This window comes from Somniosus microcephalus, chromosome 12, assembly GCF_052327205.1.
Source record: "Somniosus microcephalus isolate GS21.2 chromosome 12, FLI_Smic_1.0, whole genome shotgun sequence".
NCBI classification, from domain to species: Eukaryota; Metazoa; Chordata; class Chondrichthyes; order Squaliformes; family Somniosidae; genus Somniosus; species Somniosus microcephalus.
The window spans coordinates 165,979,355-165,999,526 of NC_140998.1; the positions used below are offsets into that span (position 1 = coordinate 165,979,355).

A 20,172-nucleotide genomic window follows, 5' to 3' on the forward strand; every position below is an offset into this window, starting at 1 on the left:
ATAACAAAAAATGAATCGTCTTCTCTTCTGGTCAGATACATCCTGATCGGCCAGTAAATGCGATAAAGGTACACATACACAACTGCTAGCTCGCCAGGATTGCAATCCACCAATAACAGTAAGTTGGGGATGGGTGAGCTGTGATGGACCCACCCATTCTGCTTAAGATCATAAGATTCTCATTTTTTGTTTGGAATTTATAGCTTACTATTATTGTAATAAGTTTAAAGGTTTAAAGCTTACTGGGAGAGCTGTCTGTTTTTCTCTATGGGGAAAGGTGTAAAATACACATTGTTATTTAGCCTTGATTACCAATAACTATTCAAATAGTGCAACTTTTAAAAGGACAGTGTATCTTGTATACCTGTAATTATATTGAACTAACCGTTAGATGGTAGTATTTTTGCCCTTTTGTCTACAAGATGATGTTAGAGTCATGGGGGGAGAAATTCAGTTGTTAGCGCCAGCCATTAGCAAGAGGGCGATAAGTGGGCGCGAAGCGGCTAGTGCCCGGGTGCGGCGAGACCTGCGCCTCTCGCGAAATTGAGCGGACATTTAGCGGCAGCGCAAAAATCGCAACACCCGCTCAGCTGCGCGCGCAGATCCTTACGTCATTTCATGGTGCAACGCCCTTGGTGTGCCCCGAACCGGAACTTCAGTGGCGCCCCCCTTCTTTCCGCCTGGCGCTCCCAGCGACTGGTTGACTGGAACGGTTCCCAGTCGCTGTGGGGTTGGGGGGGGGCGCTATTTAAAGGGGGCTCTTCCTGGCTTCTTGGTGGTAGCCATTTTTGGACCACTCCTGTGTGAGAGACAGAGAGATTTGCAGAGACAAAGGGAGAGAGCTTTCTGCATTGAGTCAGTGCTCGCACAGGTACTTCTGGCTTCAGCCCAGAACTTTGCAGTTGCAAGCCAAATCGACCCTCCCCCTTTAAGAGGTGACCGGCGCCAGCGTGTCTGCCTGCAATCGCTAACTGGCTGCACCTGCGCTGCGCCCGCCCTCGGTGGTAGCGCCTCGCCTCTCTGGCTTAGCGCCTTAGGACAGTCGTGCAGTGCCTGCTTTAGCGCACCAAGCACCTCTTGGGGCAAAGCAAGTCAATTTCACTGAAGGTGGCGATAATTTGCGCCGGGCGCTAAATTTAGGGCACGCTCGACTGTAACGCCCCAAACGTGGCGATACTGAATTTCTAGGCCATGGTGTCTGCAGGGTGCAAGTCAGCCTACATTCAGTAGGTTATCCAACTATTGCCTACCTAGGCTTATTTGTTTACACCTTGCTACAGCATTATTTGGATATCCAAGACCTATAAGGTGTGGAACAGTATTCAAGTCAGTTGGTATCATAGTACAAGTGTCCGAAATCTATTTTTGATGGATAGTTTTGATCAATTGGGCAGGTTCCCTTTTCATTTTTCCTTTGTTATCAGCCTAAATGCAAAATGAAGAGTGTGGCAAAGCCATCAAGAGACTCTTGCAGTAACGTTTATAATTGTTTTCAACCATAGTTGTTACCTTTAAGTGTTTGCTCTGTTCAAACAGCGCGGGATCGATAAAATCGCGATCTGACGCGATGATGTCATCACTCGGGTCACGTGACGTTCCCAGCGGCGGGAAATGTGATGACGTCAGGGGGGTAGGGCGTTTCAGTCAGTCCTCGTGGATCCAGCTAGTGTACAGACCTGTGTGGAGTTTCTCCTGCGTTCTTCTGTTTGTAACTGTTTCAGTACATTAAACCACGTTTGTTTAACTGTCAGTTTCAACCGCAGTATTTTCGTAGTAGTGTGAAGACACCTACATTAGTGACCCCGAAACCTCGCGAACGTTTTTCGCGGTGGACACGGAACGCAGGCCAGTGATGGAAGCCAACGCAGTGGCTTTGAAGCTCCCCCAATTCTGGGAACAACAGGCGGCCTCCTGGTTTGTGCAGGCTGAGGCACAATTTGAGCTCTGCAACATCGTGCAGGAGCAGCTCCGATATTTGTACGTGGTCTCTGCCCTCGACGGCGTCGAGGATCAGCAGCCTTCTGGAGAGCACCCCGACCGCTGACAAGTATGTCACCATCAAGACACAGCTGCTGCAGGTATTTGGCCTTACAAAGGTGGAGCGCGCTCGCCGTCTACTTACACATAAGAATATAAGAACATAAGAAATAGGAGCAGGAGTAGGCCAATCGGCCCCTCGAGCCTGCTCCGCCATTCAATAAGATCATGGCTGATCTGATCCTAACCGCCAATCCACTATCACAGAACCATCTCCTGAATCTAACAGAATTAGACACATGAAATAGGAGCAGGATCAGGCTACACGGCCCCTGGGCCCGCTCCGCTACCCACAGGGCCATGACCGATCCGAACCTAGACTCATGTCCAAATTCCTGCCCGCTCCCCGTAACCCTTAATTCCCTTTACTTCTAGGAAACTGTCTATTTCTGTTTTAAATTTATGTAATGATGTAGCTTCTACAGCTTTTTGGGGCAGCATATTCCATGGACCTACCACCCTCTGAGTGAAGTAGTTCCTCCTCATCTTAGTTTTGAAAGAGCAGCCCCTTATTCTAAGACTATGCCCCCTAGTTCTAGTTTCACCCATCATCGGGAACATCCTCCCCGCATCCACCCGATCCAGCCCCTTCACAATCTTATGTTTCAATAAGATCGCCTCTCATTCTTCTGAACTCCAATGAGTAGAGTCCCAATCTACCCAACCTCTCCTCATATGTCCATCCCCAGGATTAACCGAGTGAACCTTCTTTGTACTGACTCGAGAGCAAGTATGTCCTTTCTTAAGTATGGACACCAAAACTGTACGCAGTATTCCAGGTGCGGTCTCACCAATACCTTGTACAACTGAAGCAATACCTCCCTATTTTTATATTCTATCCCCCTAGCAATGAAAGCCAACATTCCATTGGCCTTCTTAATCACTTGCTGCACCTGCATACTAACCTTTTGAGTTTCGTGCTCAAGGACCCCCAGATCCCTTTGTACTTCAGTACTTTCCAGTTTCTTGCCATTAAGATAACTTGCTCTACGATTTTTCCTGCCAAAGTGCATAACCTCACACTTTCCAGTATTGTATTCCATCTGCCAAATCTCTGCCCACTTACTTAGCCTGTCGATGTCCCCTTGCAGGTTTTTTATGTCCTCCTCACTCACTACTTTCCCTCCCATCTTAGTATCATCTGCAAACTTTGATATGTTACACTTGGTCCCCTCCTCCAAATCGTTAATATAGATTGTAAAGAGTTGGGGACCCAGCACTGACCCCTGCGGAACACCACTAGTTACTGATTGCCAGTCTGAGAATGAACCATTTATCCCAACTCTCTGCCTTCTGTTAGATAGCCAATCCTCTATCCATGCCAGAATATTACCCCCAATCCCGTGATTTTTTATCTTAAACAATAATCTTTTGTGTGGCACCTTATCAAATGCCTTTTGGAAGTCCAAATACACTACGTCCACTGGTTCCCCTTTATCCACCCTATATGTTACTTCCTCAAAGAACTCCAGCAAATTTGTCAAACATGACTTCCCCTTCATAATAAACCATGCTGACTTTGTCCTATTAAATTATGATTATCCAAATGTCCTGTTACTGTCTCCTTAATAATGGACTCCAAAATTTTACCTACTACAGATGTTAGGCTAACCGGTCTATAGTTTCCAGCCTTCTGTCTACTGCCCTTTTTAAATAAGGGTGTTACATTAGCAGTTTTCCAGTCTGCCGGGACCTTTGCCGAGTCCAGGGAGTTTTGGAAAATTATTGCCAATGCATCCACAATCCCTACCGCCACTTCCCTCAAGACCCTAGGATGTAAGCCATCAGGTCCAGGTGATTTATCCGCCTTGAGTCCCATTATTTTACCGAGTACCACTTCCTTAGTGATTTTGATCGTGTTTAGCTCCTCCCCCCCTGTAGCCCCCTGTTTGTCCAGTGTTGGGATATTCTTAGTGTCTTCTACTGTAAAGACTGATATAAAATATTCATTCAGTGTTTTTGCCATCTCCATATTTCCCACCATTAATTTCCCGGTCTCATCCTCTAAGGGACCAACATTTACTTTAGCCACCCTTTTTCTTTTTATATAACTATAAAAACTCTTACTATCTGTTTTGATATTTTTTGCTACCCGGGTTAGGCGACTCCAAACCCTCGGAACTAATGAGCCGCATGCTAACGCTCCAGGGGTCCGAACCCCAATGTTTCCTGTTTCGCGAGCTGTTTCTTAGTCAGCTTCCCGAACAGGTCCAAGCAGCCCTCGCCAGGTCGGACACTGGGGATTTCATCGCGCTCGCCGAAGAGGCGGATAAAATATACGCGATCCGACAGCAATACCGCGCCATTGCGCAACGCCCAGCCCCGAAGGGCCCCGCCTCGACGACCGGTTACTGTTATTACCACGCTCGTTTTGGCCTGAAAGCCCGCTGCTGCCGCCCGCCTTGCAGTTTCGCGCCCAAACCGTCAAACAGACCGCCGTGAGTCAAGAACACCGGAACCAGGGCGTGCCCCGCGGCCACGATGGCGATCGGCGATTCCGGGAATCTCCTGTATTTAACCGACTCCATCTCGGGCCGTCGTTTTTTTGTGCGACACGGGGGCACAGTGCAGCATACTTCCCGCCTCGGTCCTCGACCTTCAGACGGGGTTCCCCCCTCCAAGCTGCCAACCGGGGTGCGATTCGCACTTCCGGGAACCGGCGGGTACAAGTCTGTTTCGGTGGCCAATGTTTTAGCTGGGATTTTGTCACCGCTCAAATTTCGCAGGCTCTCTTGGGTGCCGACTTTTTCGTCGCCTCGTTCACGCAGCCACACTTGACGGTATTTCATGTGCGCGCAGCACGGCCGCGCTGCACTCGGTCTCCTGCGCTCAGCCACCTCCCGACGACTTCTCCCGCCTTCTTGGGGATTTCCCCGAACTGACCAAGCCCACCTTTTCAGCTTCGACCGCCAAGCATTGGGTGGAGCACCATATTTCGACGACCGGCTCTCCCGTCTACGCCAGGGCGCGACATTTAGAGCCCAGCAAGCTCGTGGCGGCGAAGGCAGAGTTCGCCACGATGGAGAGGATGGGGATTATTCCCCGGTCCAGTAGTCCCTGGTCTTCGCCGCTCCACATCGTCCCCAAGCCGGGCGGGGGATGGCGGCCCTGTGGCGACTATCGTCGCCTCAATGATATAACGACGCCCGACCGCTACCCCGTCCCGCACATCCAGGACTTCTCCGCACATTTGACGGGGAAGTCAATCTTCTCTAAGGTTGACCTCGTCTGTGGGTACCATCAGGTGCCAGTGCATTCCCAGGATGTTCAAAAGGCGGCCGTCATCACCCCTTTTGGACTGTTTGAGTTGCTCCACGTGCCCTTTGGGCTTAAAAACACGGCGCAGGCGTTCCAGCGCCTTATGGACTCAGTTCTGCGGGATCTCGATTTTTTGTTCGTCTACTTGGATGACATTCTGATTGCCAGCACCACAAAGGAGGAACACCTCAAGCATCTCAGTGTTCTTTTTCGTCGTCTTCAGCAGCACGACGTCATTGTAAACCCGGCCAAATGCTGTTTTGGCCTGTCGCAACTCGACTTTTTAGGCCACCGCATAACTTCCGAGGGAGCAATGCCGCTTCGAGCTAAGGTGGAGGCAATCATGGCTTTCCCGAAGCCGCAATCCGTGAAGGCCTTACAGGAGTTCCTGGGGATGGTTAATTTTTACCATCGGTTCGTCCCCAGGGCTGCACAGCTCATGCGGCCGCTCTACGAGGCCCTCAGAGGCAAGACGGGAAAGGAGCCCGTGGGTTGGTCCCGGCCAGGAGCTACTATCGCCCTCACGACGGACGCGTCGGACTATGCCGTCGGGGCTGTCCAGGAGTAGTAGGTCGACGGCGCGTGGCAGCCACCGGCATTTTTCAGCCGCCAGCTGCGGCGGCACGAACGCCGGTACAGTACCTTTGACAGAGAGCTGTTAGCTTTGTTTTTGGCCATCCGCCACTTCCGATTCCTCCTTGAAGGGCGCCGCTTCATTGTGTTTGTCGACCACAAACCGATGACGTTCGTGAAGGCCAAGACTGCCGAACCGTGGTCGGCTCTGCAGCAGAGGCAGCTGACATACATTTCCGAGTTTACCACCGACGTCCGGCACGTGGCCGGCAAGGACAATGTCGTAGCGGATTGCCTCTCCCGCGCCGCCGTCCAGGCTGTTCAATTAGGCATTGATTATGCGAGAATGGCTGCTGACCAGGCTGCCGACCCGGAGACGCAAGCTTTTCGTTCTGACCCCGCCAGCCTTCAGCCGAGAGATGTACCGTTCCATTCCATCCACTCTCTTCTGCGACGTCTCCTTGGGTGATCCACGTCCAATTGTTCCGTCGACCTGGCGCCGAGATGTTTTCGACGCCATTCACGGGCCGTCGCATCCCAGGGTGCGTGCATTGCAGAAGCTGCTGGTCTCCAAATTCGTATGGAGAGGGATACGCAAAGACGTCCGCGACTGGGCGAACACTTGTGTGGTTTGTCAGCGGGCCAAGGTGCAACGGCACGTCAGGGCCCCTCTGGCCACCTTCGAGGTACCAGAGCGGCGGTTCGACCACATTCACGTCGACCTGGTGGGTCCACTTCCACCGTTCCGTGGTTTTACACACCTTCTGACGATGGTGGATCGCACCATGAGGTGGCCAGAGGCGGTTCCCCCTGACATCTACCACCTCTGCGGATGTCGCTCGAGCCTTCATTTCATCATGGGTAGCCCGTTTCGGTGTTCCGGCGGATATTTCATCCGACCGCGGGCTGCAATTCTCGTCGGAACTATGGAATGCGGTGGCCTCCGCATTGGGCACTAAACTCAATCGCACTACGGCCTACCACCCGCAGGCGAACGGGTTGTGCGAGCGGTTCCACCGTTCATTGTTCATTGAAGGCGTCGCTCAGGGCCAGCCTTCTGGATGCGGCATGGGTTGCTAAACTGCCGTGGGTTATGCTGGGACTGCGCACAGCGCCGAAGGAGGATTTACAATCTTCTGCCGCGGAAATGGTTTACGGCCAGCCACTTCGGGTTCCGGGCGAATTCCTGCCGTCACCTACGCAGCCGTGGTCTGCAGCCGGTCGGCGAGAAGCCCACCGGGATGCGGCTCAGTGCTTCAGACCAGTTCCGACCTCACAGCACGGTTTGCCTTCCTCCAACGTCCCCGTGGAGCTGTCAAAGGCTAAATTCGTCTTTGCACACCAAGGCGCCCATCGCACCCCGCTCGCACCTCCATATGCGGGTCCGTTCCAGGTTCTACAGGCCGGGGACAAGAGTTTCGTGATCGACTTCGGGGGCAAGCCGGATCACATCTCCGTCAATCGCCTCAAACCTGCGCACCTGGACCTCGAACAGCCAGTCGAACCTGCTCAGCCCCCGCGCCGGGGCCGGCTACCGCCGCACCTACCTGCACCGTGCTACCTGCCAGCTCGCCACCCGCTCAGCGTTTTCCTCTCCGGGAATTTAAGAGTCGGTCAAACAGGCTTGTCCGACCTCCTCTGCGATTGACGTTCCCCGTTAAAGACAATTCTGGGGGGGGCGTATGTGGCAAAGCCATCAAGAGACTCTTGCAGTAACGTTTATAATTGTCTTTAACCATAGTTGTTACCTTTAAGTGTTTGCTCTGTTCAAACAGCGTGGGATCGATAAAATCGCGATCTGACGTGATGACGTCATCACGCGGGTCATGTGACGTCCCCAACGGCGGGAAACGTGATGACGTCATGGGGGTAGGGCATTTCAGTCAGTCCTCGTGAATCCAGCTAGTGTACAGACCTGTGTGGAGTTTCTCCTGCGTTCTTCTGTTTGTAACTGTTTCAGTACATTAAACCACGTTTAACTGTCAGTTTCAACCGCAGTATTTTCGTAGTAGTGTGAAGACACCTACAAGAGGATATAATCAGACTGATAGCCATATAAGAAAGCACTGATGCTCCAGGAGAGTTCAGATCCACATAAGGCTCGCCAGCTTGGACTGATGATACAAGTTACTGAAGAGAACAGTTAAAGCTACAGAACAACTGGCCCCAATATTTACGGGAAGGATGCGGGGCAGCGTGTCTAAAACCCAGAAATGCGGCGGTCCGGCTGATGGTAACGGCACGACTTCATTCACATTTTCTTCCTGTTTTCTCTGCCCGGCAGCCGGTCAGACTTGCAGGGTGGGGAAACTAGCGGCAAGAGGCGCAGCGGGATCTCCCGACAATCAGGGTATGATGGTGGCAGCGGGGTCAGAGCCCGGCAGGAAGCTTGGGGTCGCAGCTTGGTGTGGGGGGTGGCTAATCATGGTTGAGGAGAAGCCGCGATCAACAGACGGGAGGACGAGGGCTTCCTTGAGAATTCGAGGAAGCACTCCTGCTCCTCATGGCCCACAAGGAGTGCTATTAAAAAGCACCAACCTGCTGGAGTTGGCAGTTCCCAACTCCATTTTGCTGCTGGGTTTCCCAAACCCTAGGAAAGCCAGCTGGAAGCTGTTAAATTTAAATCAGGCTCCCAACTGCACTGAGAGAGCCAGATTTAAACATGATAATGAAGTGCCCCGACTCTCCCAAGATGGGACACAACACAGGCCATGCAACCTGCCGCTGTATAAAAGGCGGCAGGCGCGTACGCCGAAGTTTGGGGACACTCTGCCACCCAGTTAGGGGGGTTAATATCGAGAAGCGCATTAAGTACTGTAATCTAGGTAAACCTGCCTTTTTCTTTTCTCCTACTTTTATTTTGATAAACTTGCTTCGTAGTTTTCAACCTGACACATAGGGCCTGTCTCCATGGTGTTTGCGGTCAGTCAGAGGTCTGGTGGACATGGTAGTTTTGCTTCCAGTGTATAACTCAACAATAAAAAAGGGTTCATGATTTGTCTGGTTGCACACTAGCCAAGCTACTTTGCACACAAGCTGACATTTTGGTTAATAAAGAGTGACAGCTTGCCTACAGCATTGGACTTTTGCATTGGTCACAAGAAAAAAAGGCACTGGAAAGAAGTCCGAATCCCTAGCAATGTCGGGCATTACTGACCCAAGGTAAGAATACTTCACGTGGATAGCAAACATTCCCAATCAAAGAGCAGAGAAGGCAACAAGGGTAGACAAGCCCATTGTGGATAAATAAACCCACTGTGGGTAGACAAGTTCCGACAGAACTGAAGACAGCTGTAGCCAAATAAAACTTCTCTGAAATTTACACAACCGTTTTGAACTAACCCTACAGAAACACCATGCCTAACTCAATTTGATTGATGTGCCAAAACGCATCAATATTTGAAGAGCACAAAATGGATGGATTCAGTTATTTCCAAAACTTTTCAGGCGCAGAGTTTATAGAGTTTAATCATCAAAACATGACTCGAAGTTTCCTATTGGAGTGCCTATTCTGGTTATAATACCTTTGAAAAACAGTATGTTGAGAAACAGGATTACTTCAGATACCAATGCACAAGGTTATTCATATAATGTTACTCTGCCATTTTTATTGAAGGATAGCGATAACATCCACCCAGGTATGTAACCGGCGGACCCAGATTTAAGGTGACTGGCAAAAGAACCAGAGGCGACATGAGGAAACTTTTTTTTTTTTTTTTAAACACAGCGAGTTGTTGCGATCTGGAATACACTGGCTGAAAGGGTGGTGGAAGCAGATTCAAGAGTAACTTTCAAAAGAGAATTAGAGCAATACTTGAAGGGGAAAAATTTACAGGGCTATGAGGAAAGTACAGGCAGGGGAATTAATTGGATAGCTCTACCAAACAGCTATTCAAAAATACACGATCTATGCTGAGGAAATACAGCAGTTTAATACTAGAATGCGTCTGTGAAAGCTTCTACACTTTAATCTGAAAGCCCCCACTGTTCGCAAGCAGTTTTATTGTGCAAGAAACAAGTTAGGCTTGAAATCATCGCTTCATGAGAATAATGAACCCCATCACATGGTCATCAAAGGAGGAACATTTGACAATTTTTATGCTTAACAATTTACACAGATTGTTTCATGGATCCATTAAACCAATATAATTTTCAGTATAAAGTTTAATAAACTTGGTGATACTTATGAGCGGCCTGTAAACAAATAAGCAGGGACTGTGTGAAGATCATGGATATTGCTTCCTATCTGCATTTTCACACAATGTGTTGCTCCACGGACCATCCATGTGTAAAGTCTGTGTAGCTCCTCTGCACCGCAGTGCTTGCTCCATACTAGGCCTGTGGTAAACTAAGCCTTCGAAATTTCAGACAGCATTTATGTGTAAATCAGTAAAGAGTCTCTATGGAAAGTGTGTCCTGGCAAGTACCTAATTGCTTTGAGGAATTCAAGTTAATCTGTCACTTAGTCATTTCAGTTACGTTGTGCAAATTTCTGTAGTTGCAGCACATCATACTGTATTGAAGGATGAAGCTACTGTGTAGCCTTTTAAAAAAAATGAAGGATAAAATAAAGGATTGCTAATAGGCTTTTTAATTTTTGTGTCAGTTTCAATAAATATATTTTAATAGGTCACCCTTAACAGCCTACAGGGAAAAACTGCCAAATGTGGTCCCCACTACATTTATTTAAGGAATCCAATTGATTGGGAAGACAGAAACCATTGTCTTCGGTCCCTGCCACCGACTTTATCCCACTCCCTGGCGACTGTGAGGCTGAACAAGACTGTTCGCAACCTTGGTGTCATATCTGACCCCGAAATGAGCTTCTGACCACATATCCACGCCATCACTAAGACTGCCTATTTCCACCTCCGTAATATCGCGCGACTCCGCCCCTGCCTCAGCTCATCTGCTGTTAAAACCCTCATTTTGTTACTTCTAGACTTGACTATTCCAACACACTCCTGGCTAGCCTCCCATCTTCTACCCTCCATAAACTCATCCAAAACTCTCAGATCTGCACTTCTCTAATTCTGGCCTCTCAAATATCGCCAATTTTAATCGCTCCACCATTGGTGGCCGTGCCTTCAGCTGCCAAGACCCTAAATTCTGGAATTCCCTCCCTAAACCTTGCCATCTTGCTAACTCTCTCCTTAAAACCTACCTCTTTGACCAAGCTTTTGGTCATCTGCCCTAATATCTTCTTATGTGGCTCGGTGTCAAATTTTGTTTTATAATGCTCCTGTGAAGCGCCTTGGGACGCTTTATGATGTTAAAGGCACTATATAAATACAAGTTGTTGTTGAATTGGGTTATTCTTTATTTCTCTAGCCTGGGGCATTTCCCTCCCCTCCCCAAACATTCGCACATGCATGGCTCAAAACCAGTTGCACCAGTTAAAAAAAAAACTTTATATTCACCTCACACAGTTCAACTTGCAGCAAACAATTCCGGGCCAGTGAAAAAAAACTGCAAACCATACCTATTCAAAAGTTTACTGTATAACTGAACAAATAGGCTTTTATGCAATTTTAGCCAATAAATTAGTACATTGATAATATTTAAATGCAGTGGTGTAACCCCTTAGTGTGTCAACAGAAGTCTAGGCATTCAAACTTACTTTTCCAAACAGGGCTTTGAAGAACTTCCTTTCCTGGAGTGACAGGGGGAACAAGTCAGGAGACTATTACTGCAGGAAGCTACAAGTACTGCAAAAGTTTCAAACCAAAGCACGAGAACTAGTCCAGAAAAGTTCTCCGAAAAGGATGTAAAGAGACAAACGTGAAGATCACCCATAATAATGCAATGCATTACATGGACTTACAGTAAGTTACAAGCCACCGGTGTGATTGAGGAGTGGACAGAGATAGTCCGGAGGCCAGCCACATGCAGAGGCACTAGTTACATTCGATCTCAGCTTAGTGCTCAAGAACACTTCAAGTTCAGTTCAAGTTGGCAGCAGCAGTTTTAGCAGCACTGAGACATTTTGGATCAGAGGCACAAAGACCACAAAGCACAGCTACAGTTAGCATTGCTACACTTAATTTTAACAGAAATTGCAAAACATATAAACTTCACTGCATTATTGTACATTCAATATTTTCTGAAATTTTTGACGAAACCCATACTGAATTAAAACAAAATCAAGAACAAGGTCACCTCAAACAGGACGTGACCCCGTCAGCATTGCAAATTGTAGATAATTTCCCACAGGTACGGCTGAAATCAATGTAATGGTTATGCGTAGTTGCAAACAATTACGTGAGTGAAATGAAATGGGTGCTGCTGCCAAGTCTTATGATCCTAAATCAGATTTATTAGACATTAATGTAAGTAAATCAACCCAACTGAAGAAACTAAGTTAGCTGAGAAATTTCAAAACAGCTAAATCATGCCTAAGTGGGAGTATTAATAATTAATTCAGTTTATTTGGAGAGGATGTTGGCTAGCGACATTAGTACAAGTATCAGACATGCAAGACTATAACTACAGAGCACTACAAGAAGAAATGTGCATTAAAAAAGATTTAATGTTTCTTATACCTGCTGAAACAAAAACAAACATTTTACATCATCACAATATAAAAATTATAATTAATGACACAACAAAGAACAGAGGCACACATACTCTCTCAATACAGGGGAGTCCTTTTTAAAAAAAACTTTGGAACATTTTAAATGTACACATCAACACAAAATGATCGATGGCACAGCACACTAGTATGGCCGTCGAGCCACACAACGTAGATGGGGAACACAGAAAGCAGGCTCACACGCGCAGAGGATTCTGATCCCAGCCAGGACGGTCCAAGCGGGAACTCGGCACTGTCCACAGGGAGTGAAGGATAAAAAGCAATGGCGGGAGAGTAACCTCAGGCAACAATCAAATGCCCAGTTCCAGAGTGAAGCCTGGGAACAGGTCTACCAGAAACTGTGCGCCTTTCAGAGGACCTGAATGAGGAGCAAAATTAATTTCTAAAAATATTTATGAACACAAGCAAATTGCAGTATCAGAAGCCTGACCTTTTATTTCATTCAGAACAGAAAATTGATTTTTCTTTCTTGCAATTTCCAGAAAGCAAAGATAACTTGTAAATTTTCATGACCTTACTTGACTATCTAGTCCACAAAATTCTATTAATTTCCAAAAAATACATTCTATAGCTGAAAGCCGGGATTACAAAAGGTATAAATCAATACTGCCCCAGCAATCAATTATCACATTGCAAAAAGACTTGATTGGAGCACACATGTGAGAAGAGCAAAATCACACTACTATCACCCTAAATTAGATCAAGGAGGAAATTGCTCAAATTTCACTTATTTTACTGTTGCTCTATTAGGTAAAAATCAGTTAAGTGAATGCAATCTGGGGGCAAGCAGGTTAACAGACCTCTAACATTGGATTTGGTATAAAACTACAACAATGATCCACAGTCCAAGCAAGGGTGTGCAAAACTGGAGCTGGGCAAAACAATGAATTTAGTCACACTGCAATCGATACATTTCTTGGTCAACAACTTGGAATACTGCTATGGAGCTTTTATTGTAAAAGTCAGCAATGCCATGTAACAAAATGTGATAATTTATAAGTACATCATGTATAATCACACTCAACATACATTTTTGATTACATAACCACAAAGCATGTTGGGCATTACTTATACCTGAAGGCTATTTAAACAAGTCACAAGTAAAATAGCTTTGGTCATTTCCATTCAGTTCCTAACATGCAGGAGCTCATGTCAAAGATATCCAAGATTAGAGTACCAGACTAACATTGCATGGTAACTATCTACAGGTTATAAGCAGCTAATATTTTGCAACCAACTCAGAACATAGCCAATACCTTACAAATGAATCCAATAGTTAGGTCGATGTTCCATTGCTCAAATTGGTCACTCATGTCTCACTCTAATAAGTGGGTAATCAAGGCAACATCAATCCAGCTGGCAGGTCATAATATTTAATCTGGTCATCAGACCGCAAATGAAGTACTGGGTTTTAAATACAGAAAGCAAAAGAACGTCGGGAATATGCTGCCACGTCTTTTACAATACAGACTGGTATTCAAATTGGTGGATGTAAATTATATGAAGTAACTTGGGTCATAATAAATTATGTGCACATTGTAGGGAGGAGAATGTCTTGCCACAAGTAATTACTGTTATTGAAAGTTTCCCAATTCAGCCATTTTTAAGTTAGCAGGTAATTATAGTTTTCAACGCTTAAACCTCTCCAAGGTTAAGGTTATATATCCATACCAAGAGGACTGAATAAATAGGACAAATGTTGGCATTGGCTTGTTGTTAGAAAATAACGAAAAATGTTTTTAAATAGGAAAGTGATGTAAAGTCTTATAGTTGAGGAAGGTCATGCTAAATCACAGGAAAATATTGTAAGAAATAAAAGATTTTTAAAAATTATGTCAGAATATGCTGACAGCACTCAACACGGAGAGCCAAGCATAACATTAGTATTGATTCAGCAAAAGTGCTATTACATCACTATCAAATCAATTAAATTTCATAACAACTTGCAGTACATGGAAAGCAGGTCAAATCTCTTGAAAAAGCAAAACTGCCCCAAAACATCAGTAATAGTGAATCATGTTTAAGGGAACCGCCACAAAAAAAAACACATTTTAATAAGCTGAAGAGTTTTTTTCTTTAAGGGAATTGCAAGGTTCCAGTGAACAAAAACAACATTTGGTATTGAGATGTAAGTTAAGATCTAGTACCGACAGAAAGAGAACACACAAGATATATGGCACAGAAACAGGCCATTCGGCCCAAACAGTCCACGCTGGCGTTTATGCTCCACTCGAGCCTCCTCCCGTCTTTCCTCATCTAAATCCATCAGCATTATCCTCTATTCCCTTTCCCCTCATATGCTTGGCTAGCCGCCCTTTAAATACTTCCATACTATTCGCTTCAACCACTCCCTGTGGTAGCGAGTTCCACATTCTCACCACTCTCTGGGTAAAGAAGTTTCTCCTGAATTCCCTATTGGATTTCTTGGTGACTATCTTATACTGATGGCCTCTAGTTATGCTCTTCCCCACAAAAGGAAACACTCCAATTCCAATTCCAATTCCAATTCAAATGCTTTATTGGCATGAAAGTTTACAGAGAACCATATTGCCAAAGCTTACATAGCAAAAAGGTACAGTTTTCCAACATTCTGTAGGTGTCAATCGATTTGACATTTGTTGGGTACATACAATATTACTTTTAAACAATATTAATTTTAAACAGTCTTTGTACTTCATTTGGTACGTTCAATATTAATTTTAAACAGTCTTAATTTTAAACAGTCCTCAGGTTGTGACATGTTGTTACATATTTGGCCCCAAGGTATGGTCTGTCTCCTTCTCCTAGGACTAATCTCAATTTTGACAGGTCATCCAATTCCTTGAAATCTGGGGTTGTTTGGCTTAGCTTGTTGAATAATATGTTTCTTGATGTGTTGAATTTTTCGCATTTTAGGAGGAAATGCATCTCTGTTTCAACCTAGCCGGCCAGACATTGATCGCATATTCTATTCTCTCTAGGCTGCCAGGATTTCTTGTATCTGCCTTTTTCAATTTCCAGTTGGTGGTCGCTTAGTCTGTACCTGGTGAGGGTCTGTCTCTGTTTTGTGTCTCTGATGGTCGTGAGGTAGTCTGCCAGTTTATATTCTCTTTTTAGGGCCCGGTAACATTCTAATCTGCTTTGGCTTTCGGTTATTTTGTTCCAATGTTCCAGGTAGGTTTCTTTGCATTTTTTAATGATTTGGTTCACTCGGATTGGTGTTTGGACGGCTGTGTTGGTCTGGGGCTGGTCAGGGTCCGGCTGGGTACTTAGTTTCAGTAGCAGCTGACTCAGGGGACTCTTTTCTGGGTTTAGCTCTTGGGTCTGAAAGGCTTTGAAATGAAGGGTGTCTGGGGAGCTAGATTTGAGGTGATTTAGGAAGTTTAGTGCTCGTTTTTGGATGTTTATTATCAGTGGGTATCTGCCTAGTTCGGCTCTGCATGCATTTGTTGGCGTTTTTCTTTGGGTGCGAAGGATGCTTCGGCAGAATTCTGCATGTAGGGCTTCTATTGTGTGTTTTTCCCATTTAGTGTAGCTTTGGTGATTTAGCGGGCCCCATACTTCACTACCGTACAGTGCAATGGGCAGGATTATGCTGTCAAATATTTTGAGCCAGATTTTGATTGGGATTTGGATGTTGTAGAATTTTCTTTTTATTGCATATAGGGCTCTTCGGGCTTTTTCTTTTAGTGCATTCACTGCTATGCTGAAGCTCCCTGATGCTGTAATAGTTAGACCAAGGTAGGTGTAGCTCATAGTGTGTCCCATAGTGGTATCACTGAGGGTAAACTGGTATTTGTTTTCCTGACATCTAGGCCTTTTTTGAAAAATCATGATGTTGGTTTTCTTTAGATTTACTGTTAGAGCCCAATTTTGGCAGTATTTGTCGAGTAGGTCTAGTTGTTGCTGTAATCCCTGTTCTGTGGGAGACAGCAGAACCAGGTCGCCCGCATAGAACAGGGATTTCACTTCTCCATCCAGGAGACGGAGACCTGGTGACTCGCTTTGCTCCAGCATGTCTGCTAATTCATTTATGTATATGTTGAACAGGGTCGGGCTCAAATTGCAGCCCTGCCGGACGCCTCTTCTCTGGGTGAAGAAATCGGTGCGTTTGTCTCCAATTTTGACCCCGCATTTGTTTTTCAGATACATTGATTTAATAAGGTCATAGACTTTGCCCCCTATTCCACACTGAAGAAGTTTATAATAGAGCCCTTCGTGCCATATAGAGTCAAAGGCTTTCTTGAAGTCGATGAAACAGGCGAATATTTTCCCATTTTTTGTTTGGTGTATATGTTTTTCAATGAGGGTGTGAAGGGTATAGATATGGTCGGTGGTGCGGTGTTTTGGAAGAAAGCCTATTTGGTTTTTTCTGAGGATATTATGTTTGTTAAGAAAATCAAGTAATCTACTATTTAGAATACTGCAGAATAACTTCCCTAGACACTCTCTCTGTATCCACACCATCAAAACCTTTCATAATTTTGAAGACCTCTATTAGGTCACCTTTTTTCAAGAGAAAAAAAGACACAAGCCTGTTAATCCTTTCCTGATATGTGTACCCTCGCATTTCTGGTATCATCCTTGTAAATCTTCTCTGCACCCTCTCCAGTGCCTCTATATCCTTTTTATAATATGGTGACCAGAACTGTACACAGTACTCCAAGTGTGGTCTAACCAAGGTTCCATACAGGTTTAGCATAACTTCCCTACTTTTCAATTCTATACCTCTAGAAATAAACCCTAGTGCTTGGTTTGCTTTTTTTTTAATGGTCTTGCTAACCTGTGTCGCAACTTTTAGTGATGTGTGTATTTGTACTCCTAGATCCCTTTGTTCTTCTACCCCACCTAGACTCGCACCCTCCAAGTGATGTGACCTCCCTATTCTTCCTACCAAAATGTAATACATCAAATTTATGTGTTGAACTTCATTTGCCGATTACATACCCATTCTGCAAGTTTATTAATGTCCTCCTGTAATTCCTCCTCAGTATTGACTATCCCGCCCAATTTGGTGTCATCCGCAAATTTAGAAATTGTGTTTTGATTCCAAAGTCTAAACCGTGAATAACAGTGGTCCCAGCACTGATCCTTGTGGAACACCACTACCCACCTTCTGCCACTGTGAATAGCTACCCTTTACCCCTACTCTCTGCCTTCTGTCTTCTAGCCAGCTAGTGATCCATTCTGAAATAACAGAAAATGCTGGAAATACTCAGCAGGCCAGGCAGCATCCGTGGAGAGAGAAACAGAGTTAACGTTTCAGGTCTGGGACCCTTCATCAGAACTGGAAAAAGCTGGAGATGTAACAGATATTAAGCAGGTGCAGAGACGGGGGGGGGGGTTAGGAGGGGAGGGAGAAATAGAAAGAACATCCTGTACTTTTGTAAGAGGCAGGAAAGATAAAAATGTTGCAAATGGGAATGGCAAAAATCATACTGCATGAAAAATGGGGGCAGGGATAATTATCTGAAATTGTTGAACTCAATGTTGAGCCCGGCAGGCTGCAAAGTGCCCAATCGAAAGATGAGGTGCTGTTCCTCGAGCTTACGTTGAGCTTCATTGGAACAATGCAATAGCCCGAGGACAGAGAGATCAGAGTGGGAGTGAAGCGGTGAATTAAAGTGACAGGCGACCGGAAGCTCAGGGTCACCCGTACGGACTGAACGGAGGTGTTCCGCAAAGTGGTCGCCCATTCTGCGTTTGGTCTCCCCAATGTAGAGGAGACCGCATCGTGAGCAGCGAATACAGTATATTAAATTGCAAGAAGTACAAGTAAATCGCTGTTTCACCTGGAAGGGGTGTTTAGGGCCCTGGACAGTGGGAAGGGAGGAGGTAAAAGGGCATGTGTTGCATCTCCTGCGCTTGCACGGGAAGGTGCCAGGTGAAGGAGCAGGGCTGTTGGGGGTGATTGAGGAGTGGACCAGGGTGTTGCGGAGGGAGCGGTCCCTTCGGAATGCTGAAAGGGGAGGTGAGGGGAAGATGTGTTTGGTGGTGGGATCACGTTGGAGGTGGCGGAAATGGCGGAGGATGATCCGTTGAATGTGGAGGCTGGTGGGGTGAAAGGTGAGGACAAGGGGAACCCTATCGTGGTTCTGGGAGGGAGGGGCAGGGGTGAGAGCAGAAGTGCGGGAAATAGAACGGACACGGTCAAGGGCCATGGTGATCCATTCTGCTACTTGTCCCGATTCTGCATTCTCTGACCTTATTCATTCGTCTATTATGTGGTACCTTATCGAAGGCCTTTTAAAAATCCAGATAAATTACATCCAATGCATTACCATTGTCTACTCTCTCTTACCTCTTCACAAAATTCAATAAGGTTGGTCAAGCAAGACTTTCCCTTTGGAAATCCATGATGACTATTCATTATTATATTTTTGGTTTCTAGATGTTCTTCTATTTTCTCCTTTAGTAGGGATTCCATTATTTTTCCTACCGCCGATATTAAGCCGATGCTCGTGGCGCTGCTGCATGTAGCGCCATAATATTTAATGGGAGCGCCCCAAGAGGGAAGGGGGGGCGCTTCCAGTAGCTCCCCAGCTCCTGCTTGGGGCGCTACCATTCAATTTTGGGCACTAACTTTTTCGGGGGGGGGGGGGGGGTGACCCAATTTTTCCCCCTAGATGTTCTTCTATTTTCTCCTTTAGTAGGGATTCCATTATTTTTCCAACCACTGATGTGCAGCTGACTGGTCTATAATTCCCTGGACATGTTCTATCCCCCTTCTTAAATATCGGTATTACGTTAGCTATCCGCCAGTCCTCTGGCACTATACCTTCTTCTAACTAATTATTAAATATGCGTAATAATGTCACGGCTATCTCTTCCCTAGATTCTTTTAAAATGCGTGGATGCAATCCATCCGGACCAGGGGTTTTATCCTCTTTGAGTTTGATTAATTTATTTAATATATCCCCTTTTTTTTTGTTGTTATTTTAAATGCACTTCTCATTTGTAATCTCATCATCCATTGTCATGTCCACCAGTTCTATCTCCCTAGTAAATTCTGAAGTAAAATAATTTAATATTTCTGCCATCTCTCTTATCGTTACCTGTGGTATTATCCTGACTATCCCTTAATGGCCCTATTCCCATCCCAACCTTCCTTTTTTTTATTGATGTGCCTATAAAATATTACATTATTTTTTATGTTCCTTAATAATTTAATTTCATAATACCTCTTTGCCTCCCTAATTGTTTTTTTGACTTCTCTCCTAATCTTTTCGTATTCTCTCTTATCATGCACTCCCCTGCTGTCTATGTACTTAATGTATGCCTCTTTCCTTACCCTCAATTGTTCCCTTATGGCTTTATTCATCCATGGAGTCTCATTATTGTTTAGTTTGTTCTTTCCTTTTAGCGGAATATATTTTTCCTGCACTCTGTTGAACACCGTTTTAAATGTTTCCCATTGCTGTTCTACATCGTTGTTTGCCAATATTGTTGCCGATTTTTCTCCCCAAGTTCTATTCTCAGCCCCTCAAAATCAGACACTATTTGAACTAACTTCTTCATGCAGATGTTGAGGAGGGAGTGCTTTTGCATTTTGTGAACTGGTGAGCCTCACACAGGAGTATGGGCTCACATTAATCCGTTGGTTTCTCTTAAGCAGTAACTTGAGCTCAACAAGTTCACTGTATTGCTATTTACTTTCACAAAGAAAACTTGGCATGTTCTAGGTTTCAACAAGACACACTGGTTTGCAACACTGTACCAAAGGGCATGAATTC

At 45.5% G+C, this 20,172-nt stretch overlaps 1 protein-coding gene across 7 annotated transcripts in view; it reads right to left on the minus strand.

Annotated features, from left to right (window-relative positions):
* Window positions 1-20,172, minus strand: part of numb (NUMB endocytic adaptor protein) — a 253,334-nt gene that overhangs the window by 70,619 nt on the left and 162,543 nt on the right. For 5 of the 7 annotated variants that reach the window (XM_086003789.1, XM_086003790.1, XM_086003785.1 and 2 more), the window contains exon 4: window positions 11,489-11,521. The exons of the other annotated variants lie outside the window; for them this stretch is intronic. In XM_086003789.1, coding sequence (XP_085859915.1) covers window positions 11,489-11,521 — 33 coding nt within the window. The remainder of the gene's footprint in view (window positions 1-11,488; window positions 11,522-20,172) is intronic. 7 annotated transcript variants of the gene reach the window in all.